We start from the raw sequence: 11,523 nt of genomic DNA, 5'->3' as shown, positions 1-11,523 counted from the left end.
AGTGAAGATTGTGTGTTTAAAGTGAGATCTAATGCACATGTTATAACTGATCTATGACTCACTTATCCTCTGGGCGTGGATACAAAGATATTAATAGTTTAACAAATGCTCCGTCACATGACCACTGTTTCAAATTAAAACACCTTTCTTATGAGGAAAATAAATGTCTCCCTCTACTGGATAAACGCTGCAACAACAGTTATGTTCAGCAAATGCTTCAGTAATAATAGATTTGAGTTTATTCCCCAAAAAGTAAATTATACTTTTAATGAGTAACAACTGCTATACAGAGACTTCTCTACATCATATTACAATAAAAATACGGACGACACACAATTAACCTTCAGTAACATATTTGTGGCATTTTTTAAAATTATAATTCTTTATTTTCATATTGACAAATCCAAAACTTTACAACAGATATAAATAAAAAAGAAATGTTCAACAGCTGCGTCTTTATCAATTATACAGGAAGTAAATGAGCCTCTAACTGACAGATGCTGCACCTACTGACAAACATATTTCAAAATAAAACAGTAAATACAATCACACGAACGGTAACAGAATATAAATAAAGTCTACATTCAGTCACAGGTCCTGCATCTCTACCGGTCCTGCATCTCTAAAGGTCCTGCATCTCTACCGGTCCTGCATCTCTACCGGTCCTGCATCTCTAAAGGTCCTGCATCTCTACCGGTCCTGCATCTCTAAAGGTCCTGCATCTCTAAAGGTCTGCATCTCTAAAGGTCTGCATCTCTAAAGGTCCTGCATCTCTAAAGGTCCTGCATCTCTAAAGGTCTGCATCTCTAAAGGTCTGCATCTCTAAAGGTCCTGCATCTCTAAAGGTCCTGCATCTCTAAAGGTCTGCATCTCTAAAGGTCCTGCATCTCTAAAGGTCTGCATCTCTAAAGGTCCTGCATCTCTAAAGGTCTGCATCTCTAAAGGTCCTGCATCTCTAAAGGTCCTGCATCTCTAAAGGTCTGCATCTCTAAAGGTCCTGCATCTCTAAAGGTCTGCATCTCTAAAGGTCCTGCATCTCTAAAGGTCTGCACCTCTAAAGGTCTGCACCTCTAAATGTCTGCACCTCTAAAGGTCTGCATCTCTAAAGGTCCTGCATCTCTAAAGGTCCTGCATCTCTAAAGGTCTGCACCTCTAAAGGTCTGCATCTCTAAAGGTCTGCACCTCTAAAGGTCTGCACCTCTAAAGGTCCTGCATCTCTAAAGGTCTGCACCTCTAAAGGTCTGCACCTCTAAAGGTCTGCATCTCTAAAGGTCTGCATCTCTAAAGGTCCTGCATCTCTAAAGGTCTGCATCTCTAAAGGTCCTGCATCTCTAAACGTCCTGCATCTCTAAAGGTCTGCATCTCTAAAGGTCTGCACCTCTAAAGGTCTGCATCTCTAAAGGTCTGCATCTCTAATGGTCCTGCATCTCTGTAGGTCCTGTATCTCTAAAGGTCTGCATCTCTAAAGGTCTGCATCTCTAAAGGTCCTGCATCTCTAAAGGTCTGCATCTCTAAAGGTCTGCACCTCTAAAGGTCTGCATCTCTAATGGTCCTGCATCTCTGTAGGTCCTGTATCTCTAAAGGTCTGCATCTCTAAAGGTCTGCATCTCTAAAGGTCTGCATCTCTAAAGGTCCTGCATTTCTAAAGGTCTGCATCTCTAAAGGTCTGCATCTCTAAAGGTCCTGCATCTCTAAAGGTCCTGCATCTCTAAAGGTCTGCATCTCTAAAGGTCCTGCATCTCTAAAGGTCTGCATCTCTAAAGGTCCTGCATCTCTAAAGGTCTGCACCTCTAAAGGTCTGCACCTCTAAATGTCTGCACCTCTAAAGGTCTGCATCTCTAAAGGTCCTGCATCTCTAAAGGTCCTGCATCTCTAAAGGTCTGCACCTCTAAAGGTCTGCATCTCTAAAGGTCTGCACCTCTAAAGGTCTGCACCTCTAAAGGTCCTGCATCTCTAAAGGTCTGCACCTCTAAAGGTCTGCACCTCTAAAGGTCTGCATCTCTAAAGGTCTGCATCTCTAAAGGTCCTGCATCTCTAAAGGTCTGCATCTCTAAAGGTCCTGCATCTCTAAACGTCCTGCATCTCTAAAGGTCTGCATCTCTAAAGGTCTGCACCTCTAAAGGTCTGCATCTCTAAAGGTCTGCATCTCTAATGGTCCTGCATCTCYGTAGGTCCTGTATCTCTAAAGGTCTGCATCTCTAAAGGTCTGCATCTCTAAAGGTCCTGCATCTCTAAAGGTCTGCATCTCTAAAGGTCTGCATCTCTAAAGGTCCTGCATCTCTAAAGGTCTGCATCTCTAAAGGTCCTGGGATCAGCGGTCATGAAATGAATGATACCAACAGGTGACCTATTACAGCCCTGCTTATATATCTTTAAAAGAAAATCTCTTTTGCCAGATGTTTGATGGAGCAGACACATACTTCTTCCATTAGTTAGGATTATTTTATATTTTCTTACACTTTCTTTAACCAAGAGTAAATAAATGACTATATTAGCATAATTTAAAAAGTAACTGGAGCGTCTGGACCCTTTTTATTGTACATGCTACATATCTGTCATTCCAGAAAAAGTCAGAGTAAATCCACCAGGGCTTCAAATAATAGCCGACTGTGGACGTTGTTTAGCAGGTGTGGCCGGCATCAGGTATCTCACTCTCTTCCAGAAGCGTGAGTTCCAGGCGGCGGCGCCCCGCGAGTCCTCGTACCACCTGATGGGGGTGCTCTTGAGAATCAGGTGCTGCAGGCCGGCGGGAAGGTGTGCGTATCCTTGTGGGCTCTCGTCCCCCAGCTGGATCAGAATCACACTCATCTCTCTCTGCAGCAACACGTGGTGGAGCCCCACCTGGAAAATGATTAGGACATTTATGTTCTGACTCCTGGACGTTTTAGTTGGATGAATATTCTCCCTGGAGAAGTTGCAACAATTCGTTTTCGGGGATAATTGTTTGATTATACTTTTAAATGATCTCTAATGTTATTTCATCTTGACCACAAGAGTTTAAGCGCGTTTCACAACATGTGGGTTAACTGCTAGACACAATCAGATGAGTGAATGTTGACTTCTGGATTCCCACGGGACAAGAACCGCGTTCTTGGTTGTATACATATAGCTACAAACAGTGTGTGAGAACAGCCAGTATTTCAGTTTTTTAATTATCCTTTTTTGGGCTTTTTGATGTTATTTGATAGTTGAAGTGATAGTCAGCAAAAGGCTGTGTGTCTGATTCCCAGGACTCCACCCCGGTATTTATCACTTTTATGTACAAAGTGTTAAAGGGAACTTAACTTTAGTTCAAAACTGCCACACTCAGACAAACTCAGATGTAATGACTTCCTGCTCAAAGACTCCTACCTGCCAGTCAAACCCTCCTATGAGGGGGTTTTGGGGTGAGATGGGATGCTGGTCTGAGCTCTCTGACTCTGAATCCGGGGTGAGGATGACCATCAGCCTCCTGCTCTGCTTCATGCGGTCCTCCACCAGCTCCAGACGGTCTGTGGGGTCACACAAAATCCTGATGTTTGAAAAGAAGCCCAGGGTGCAGTGAAGTGTGAAGGACCCTCTCAAAGAGGTTCAACAAGTCGGCTCTTTGAGTTAGCTGCTTATTATTTCATCACATCTTTTGGCCGTTTAAGTCGTGTAAATGACTAAAAGCACCATCGAAAGCAAATTTCAAAAAAGAGAAGAAGAAGAAGACAGAAATGCTAGGAGAGAGAGAATAAAATGACATCATCGTGTCAAATAAATTGTACTTCAAAACAATTTGGAGAAAATAAAAGAAGTAGTGATCACTACTTCTTTTATTTTCTCCAAATTGTTTTGAAGTACAATTTATGTAGAGATATGAGCGACGCAAAGAAAAGTAAAGCAAAATCCTACAGAGTAAGTGAGCCTCTATGGGATAATGGTATAAGCTTCCAGTGGTTTTATCCATATTTGTGTCCATAAATAAATTTATAAAAACAATAAAAACACATTAAATGACGACCTTCTCCGGGTATGTCGTCCCTCCCGTGGATGAAGAGTCGATATCCGCACTTCTCCTCGAGGACGGAGGGCAAGACCTTAGCGACAAACTGACAGAGCGCGTCCTCGGTGACCTTGTCCACGCTCTGCATTTGGTAGACCACGTAGGCGTCGAACATCCTCCCGTCTAACAAACACAGACAAAGTCACGGAAGCTGTCAAGATTTGTTGTTATTTGATCATTATGATACTGTCACCATGCCTTTTATAAATGTGGGTGTGGGGTAAAGAGTTCCTGGAAAAACACTGCGATCGGTGAAACTACTCTGGTCTCACAAAGGCTGAAATAAACTTCAGCTGTTTGTGATTCTTATGTGTCCCATCCAGCTCTCGTGAGGCGGTGGTCAACACAGCAAAGGAAAAAATGATCTCATTGTTTCAAAATATAATTCCTCCCCTGGTTACACAATCCGTCTGACTCACGGTCACCCAGACTACGATGATTCACTATCGGAGTGTGCAAATTGAGGTCCCCAATGTGAGAGAAGAGTAAAGCGGTCAGATTAAAAGAGGGCATTCTGGTGATGGGAAGTTCATTGACTTCATTATTTATTCTCCTGATAGAAAGAAAGGACCTCAAACGTTCCCAAACATATCCTCTAAGTTGTGCAGCCCTCCATGCAGTATGAAACAAGGTCAGACATGCAGGTATCTCTGCATGTTTGCTTTTATGCAGAGAAGGAGAAGTACGGTGGCCCGGAGAGCTCAACGCACTGCAAATCAAGAAAACATGCAAACAGACACGTTTCTTAGTTTTCAGTTTTCAACCTTAGAGAAGCCTGTTCCTGCCACATTACATATTTATTGCCTATACAGGCGGCAACTTCCAGGTTATGAAAAGTGAAGTCAATGCTTCATGTGTTAAAGCTGCATTCTCTCTAGCGTCCACCAGGGGGCGACTCCTCTGGTTGTATAGAAGTCTATGAGAACATGACTCTACTTCTCTCTTGATTTATTACCTCAGTAAACATTGTAAACATGAGTTTATGGTCTCAATCTCTAGTTTCAAGTCTTCTTCAATACAGCATGATGTTCATTTAGTACATTATGCTCCATTTAGAGTCAAACAGACCATGTCAACACCACTCTCATGTCTCTCATGTGCATTAAAAGGAGTTCTCTATCAACTGAGCATTGCACTAAGATTTAGAGTTTCACATTGTCAAAATTGATGCAGCTCTCGTCTTTTTTTTATTTCACACATTCTACTTCCTTGTCCAAACCTTCAGTCTACATTACACACAATGCTGCAGTTTGGTTGGGGACTCGGATGTGCTAAAATAGCCTCGAGCCGCTAGCCTCATGCGGCAAGTACATTTTTTTTTAACTTGTAGTCCTTAGCCCTGATTCTTTATCAGACTTTACGATAGTACTCCCTAAGACCTGTTAACAGACTTTAATGTGCAATATCGGCGCATTGCCGATAAACAAAGAGATGTTCCTTACCTTTATCACAACGGCTGAGTGGGAAGCAGGGTCTGAAGAAGAGAGCGAGGTCGATGGCGAAGCACTTGACCAGCATGGCGGCGAACACACAGAAAAACAACACACACACTCCTCCAACGACCAGCGGGATGATCGACTCTGGAAAACAAATGTTTGTGTCAATGACTTATTTCAATGAACAAGTAATGCCTGTGAGGCCAAAGTCTGATGTAGTCATTACTCGTCCATGATCCCGACACTGACCTCTCGGCTTCAGAGTCAAAGTGACATTCCGCAGTGTGTACATGCCAACGCCTCTGCATACAAATTTAGAGTTGAAATCCTGAGAAGACACTTTGTCAATGGTCAGGACCGCAGTGGAGATGGTGTCCTTCGCAGGGCTCTGACTGACTCTGACAAAGAGAAATAAAAATGAAGTGGCTCACTGCAGCCAACCAGAGCAAGGAAATGCACGAAAAACTACATTTCATAGCTGCGGTTTCAGTCATGCTGGTGGATGTGGGGATAATAACATTAATCAGGCTTCGACATCTCAACAAATACTGGATTGGAAATTCGTTCAATACTTTGGTTGGCTAAATACCCGCAAAACTGATATCATTCCAATCAGCCTCAGCTGTACTTTGTTTAGTGCTAATTAGCTAATGTTAGCATGCTAACACGATAAACAAAGATGTTAAACATTACCTGCTGACTAGATAAATAGATATTATTATTATTATAGATAGAATGTACAAGTGATAGAGGTCACATTATGTATGTTGAGTCATTTATTTAGTTGTGTTTTTAGTGATGCTCACGGTTTCATGTTTTCATTGTATCCAGCGACCTGGTCGGGAGAAACGCCGTCAATGTGCCAGCTAGCTTGGCAGTTAGCTTCCACATCAGTCCCACAGAAAACGGAGCAGCTCAGCTTGATCCCAACGCCTGGTGGAAAGATCACGTTGTTATTTTACAAATTCATATTTCTGGGTGAGCAGGATTGAAAAGCAAGATTATTTTTATTAACTGGACCAATTCAGAAGTGAGTTTTCCAAATCTTTATGCGTATAACCTTAAGGTATTATACAACATTTCAATGTTTATGTTGAAATAAAGACTAAAAATTAAATCAACTGTTGTTTTTTAATCTAGACACCTTTTCAACTGCAAATCACCAAAATCATTTTTATATCAGACTACGAGGTTACACAAGGTCTTATGTACATTTTATTATCTCATCTTAAGTTGTTGCTACGCACGTTCTGTCTGCAGATAAATATATATACTCCAATATTTATTGTATAATATACAGTAAGATTTCAGTCCCATGGAAAGATTTACAGATGACTACAGTCCAGGTATGTACCTCTCTGTAATTATCAAGTTTCTTAACTCTTAAAGGATCTCTATTGGCTAGTTAATCAAGTAGCAACAATTCTTCTTCGATTCAACAAAAATACAGCACAATTCAACCGATTGACTGAAAAGCAACACAACTACAACAATCAATAAGTCGTAGGTAAGGTGTAAGTGTTTCAGTCGATACAGGGGCTGTGGTTTCTTGCTTTCCTACCTTCCTCAGCTAACTGCTCCTTGCTGGCTGGAGAGATGATCTCTACGTCTCGGTGAACACTTGGTTCTGCGAAAACAAGACCCAGCAATGAGATTTGATCAGCTGTTGTTTGTGAAATGTTGCATGCAGGCTGTTTTTCCAACACTAGAGTTTACTTTGTAGAGAACATTGGTCGTTTGTTGTAAAATCCACACAGACTACACGTTGCAGTGAAATGTGTAGCAGGCAAGAAATGGATTCATGTTCATTCTTCGTGTTGGACGTGAACAAGCAATCTTCAACACTGAATCCTTAAACTGGAATCCAATCTTTGTGGATTCGTCCCTGAGTGTAAAAAAAAAGAAATTCAGTAAATGATGAGTTAGTTATTCCTGAAGTCCAAACTAAGTTCTACTGAAAACCATTTTAAATGACCACATTGGTTGTATTGTGTACCAACCGGTCCTGAAAAATGTTGGCATTGTACGTTTCTTCAACTGATTACTTTGACTTTCGACCTTTCTGATCCAAGAAATGTTTTATGAATATGTGTCATATCAGCCTTGTATCACGCTTGCAGAAATGCACAATGCCAAATAAGTGGTTAGGTTTAGGCAACAAAAGGCGGTTTGTCTAAAAATGATAACAAAACAACATAAACGCAACGCAACCACGCAACGCAACCACGTAACCCAACCACGTAACGCAACAACGTAACGCAACAACGTAACGCAACAACGTAATGCAACAACGTAACGCAACAACGTAACGCAACAATGTGACGAAACAACATGAAGTCACAACTTTATCGAACAGAGTAACCATAACTGACTTTCTTACGTTATGTATGGACTGCCAGTGCATGCACTAGTGGATCTTTGACTGCGAACCTTCAAACTGAAGTGACTACAGGGCCTCTAGAATTTATCACTGAACAAAATCAGTAGCTTTTAGCAGTGGAGCTCCTGTTCAGTGGCGACTGAGTTCATCACGTGGTGACCGTCGTTCATAACCGACTGCTGAGCTTTTAACTCGATAAACAACTTGTTAAGCCTTGTTTTGTAGTAAACTGAACGTGACAGTTCAAACCAGCACCAGACTGAACGTTCAGTTCTGCGGTCTCCTTAGATTTCCATCTATACACACTAAACTAGTTCAAAAAAAGAAAGGTGGGGATGACTTACCAAAAATATTAAAATAAATAAAACGCGTAAAACGTATATAAAGTACAGTTTAATTAGGCAACAGATGCAAATTGTAGTGCAAATTCCAGCGTGATTTGTGTTTGCAGCAGTCGTATGAGTTTGTGCAGTACATTTAAATATGTAATACAATATTTCAGAGGTACAATATGAAAGAGGCACTCCACTGATTTTATACATGAAGTTCAGTTGACCCCTCAGGTCTCTATATGGCTCCAGAAAGCCCCCCAATTTAAACAAAACAGTTTGGTGTAGCCCTTCAACTACATGTTGAGGTGAGCAGCGCATGTCTTGTGATATGGCAGCAGTGGTTTAAACAAGTTTATATGTATTATGTATGTGTGTGTACTTAGAGAGTACACACACATACAGAGATGGAAAGATCTGCAGAGATGGAAAGATCTGCAGAGATGGAAAGATCGTCTTCATGGATTTCTTGCTCTCAGCGATGAATCACACAGAGTTTTTCCACATTGCCTTTTCTTAACTCGCAGGGTGTTGCAAATGGAGGACGTGAGGTTCAGCAATTAAAATTCAAATAAATTACAGTCAGCGATACATTTAATTCACTTTTTACAACCAACAAGTCAGATGGATATTCTTACCTCTAATTGAACAGTGCATACGTAAAAAGAAACAGATCAGATATTCATTTTGGGATGGTCACCGTTGACAAATGTTGATTGTATCAACTTTGTAGCATCAACCAAACTTATTAGCCAAAAGATTCTTTGTTGATGACTGTGCAGTATACTTGGAAATTTAGTTTTGAGCATGTTTACCACTAAGCCAGTAAGTTTACATTTACCTTTATAAGGGTGCTGCAGTCATTTGAGATCTTCCTGCTAACTATGCTAACAGGGGACTCTATGCTAACAGGGGACTCTATGCTAACGGTTTAGCCTATTGTGAGAAAATGAAAATGTGCAACAGCACTAAAGCTAAATGTGTGGCTCAGTCATCAGATTCTACTTGTGTGTATGTTTGGAGAATATATACTGCTGTCAATTAACATATTGGCCATCACAATGAAACTTTTTAAACTCCTGCACGTTCACCTTGTTGTTCTGTATTATGTTAGCGTTCTGTATAGGTGGAAGATTTAGTCGCCACAGTGGGATGAAAATCCATCAGGAAACACTTAGATGATGTAAATCATCAGTAATAGTATATAAAAAACAGAAAATGCTCGCTCACCTAAATGTTTCAGCCTCCTGGAGGCCGACGAGGTGTACTCCATTCCGTTGTGCGTCCAGGTACAAATGCACGTGTAGATGCCCTCGTGAGCCCTGGTAGCATTTTTGATCCACAGGTCTTTTTCGTGTTGGCCTTCAAGGGGTTCGGAGTCCTGCAGGAGGGGCCGCAAACGTGCGGTAATTTGAAGAGGGAAATAAAGAAGGAATCAAATAAAGTCACATGGAAGGAATTTGGAAACAGGACATAAGAAGGACTTGGTCCACAAAAAACAAAACCAATAGATTGCATTTCGTGACTTTTTCACAAACTGCCATGACACTGGGCTGCTTAATTTAACAAGTTAATTTCTGTTAAACTAAATCACAATACTTAAGTTTCCAGGTTTAAACCTGACCACCATCACACCAGTGTGACTGTAATCACTCGTACCTTGTTCCAGCTGAAGTTTCCATTCAACATTTCACAAAAGTGGCCGATCGGGGATGGACATGGGACCTTCTTGCTCTCGTCAGAGTTCTTTATTTTTTCATAGAGGAGTTTGTTGTCAAACTTATGGCTTTTTTTGAAAACCCTAAAGGTTACATAATGGTTGTAACACTCTCCTGATGAGCTGTCTTCCCTGGAAAAAAAGAAGTGATTACAATCAGAGATCGTATCAACAGATCATCTCAGTGAGGAGAATGTATTTCAGAGAAAGTATCCTGACCGAGCGGTGTAAGAGCCAGAGTCCGTAAGGAGGGGGTTCAAGAGGAAGAGCGCTCCACCGTGGTGATGTACGTCCTCATTCTCGTCGCTGGTGATATTCTCAATCTCATTGTCGTTATTATTTCTGAACCAGGTGAACTTTTCATCCAGATTCTCCACATCATAGGGCACAAAGTAAAACGCCTCCCCTTCACTAAGGTTGTACGACTCCGGGGTACTGTTGAAACATCGGCGCTCGGCTGACTCTGAACATGTGGGGAGCAGATGACAGAGATAATGGTGATGAAGATGACAGTAAACGGCATGGTGTTTATTCATGGTTATGTAAATGTGCAGGTAGACAGAGCCTGAAAGTATTACAGGCTTGAAATGCTGCAGTGTAGAACAACAACAAAACGATAGAATCAGATGCAAAGAGAAAAGATTTTTACTCTTTTTAAACAGACTTTTGCATCAGTTCTTATGGAAGATAGATTAAAACCTTGTTAAACGCACACACACACACACACAGGTACTGTGCATTTATGCTTGTTACATGCATAGTGTCTTTTTAAAATAAACATACTTTTATTCAGTTTTTAGGTTTACTTACGCAACAAACCTACTCGGTTTGGTTAAAATAATGTTACGTAAAATACTTATACTTGTTACATAACAAAACTACAGTAAAACAGGTCAAAATACTACCTTTAATCAGCTTTTTTGACTTTCTCTGTATTTTAAACAATCTGATCTCACTGGGAGGAATTTAAATAGCACGACATGTCAGATATTATCGCGTCTTATTGAACACCAACAGCAACAAAAGCACACAGTTTTATTTATGAAATACACAACGGTTGGGTTTAGAGTAAGTATGGAAACATGCATTTACATTGCAGACTACATGGCATATACATTACACACAAAAAGCAAACAGTTATTATGTAAAAAATGATTGTTGATTTGGTGAGAATAACAACGGCTTGATACAGACAGGATAAAGTCCATTATACTCTGAATATAGTGACTGTTATAGAACTACATATAAATATAGATCTCTTCATGAATGTAGTGCATTCGTGCCACTACACTCCATCAATGTAAGTTTCAGTGGTCCATTTGAGAGGGAGCTTCCTCTACATGTGCAGCGTCAGCACTATGAGGGTGTAGCCTGGACCTGTGGGTCCATGGGGATCAGATAACAGATCCATTAATGCACTCCTCTCCATCATCATGCATGCCCTACCTGCACATTCAGATGTAGTCATCACCGTGAAGATGAGGAGGAGAAGACGGGAGGTATCCATTGTCTGAAAGAGAGAGAGCGAGAGAGAGACAGAGAGCGAGCGAGAGAGAGAGAGAGAGACAGAGAGAGACAGAGAGAGACAGAGAGAGAGAGAGAGAGAGAGAGAGAGAGAGAGAGAGAGAGAGAGA

General features: G+C 41.1%; 1 protein-coding gene across 2 annotated transcripts in view; it reads right to left on the bottom strand.

Moving 5' to 3' along the window:
- Positions 1-2,263: 2,263 nt before the first annotated feature.
- Positions 2,264-11,523, bottom strand: part of LOC116398015 (interleukin-1 receptor-like 1) — an 11,497-nt gene continuing 2,237 nt past the window's right edge. The window contains exons 2-12 of one of the 2 annotated variants that reach the window (XM_031873991.1): positions 11,336-11,399; positions 10,109-10,352; positions 9,832-10,021; positions 9,403-9,553; positions 7,025-7,090; positions 6,270-6,396; positions 5,713-5,861; positions 5,470-5,607; positions 3,986-4,150; positions 3,352-3,491; positions 2,264-2,841 (exon numbers count right to left, since the gene is read on the bottom strand). In XM_031873991.1, coding sequence (XP_031729851.1) covers positions 2,593-2,841; positions 3,352-3,491; positions 3,986-4,150; positions 5,470-5,607; positions 5,713-5,861; positions 6,270-6,396; positions 7,025-7,090; positions 9,403-9,553; positions 9,832-10,021; positions 10,109-10,352; positions 11,336-11,396 — 1,680 coding nt within the window. In that variant the 5' untranslated portion in view covers positions 11,397-11,399 and the 3' untranslated portion in view covers positions 2,264-2,592. Of the gene's footprint in view, positions 2,842-3,351; positions 3,492-3,985; positions 4,151-5,469; positions 5,608-5,712; positions 5,862-6,269; positions 6,397-7,024; positions 7,091-9,402; positions 9,554-9,831; positions 10,022-10,108; positions 11,255-11,335; positions 11,400-11,523 lie in introns of those variants that run through there. The other variant, XM_031873990.1, reaches the window with a different exon arrangement.

The sequence above is a fragment of the Anarrhichthys ocellatus genome, unplaced genomic scaffold (assembly GCF_004355925.1).
Source record: "Anarrhichthys ocellatus isolate YVR2014 unplaced genomic scaffold, GSC_Weel_1.0 scaffold77, whole genome shotgun sequence".
NCBI lineage: Eukaryota > Metazoa > Chordata > Actinopteri > Perciformes > Anarhichadidae > Anarrhichthys > Anarrhichthys ocellatus.
The sequence above is the reverse complement of the archived record's forward strand: the minus strand, read 5'-3'. Positions and strand labels throughout refer to the sequence as shown.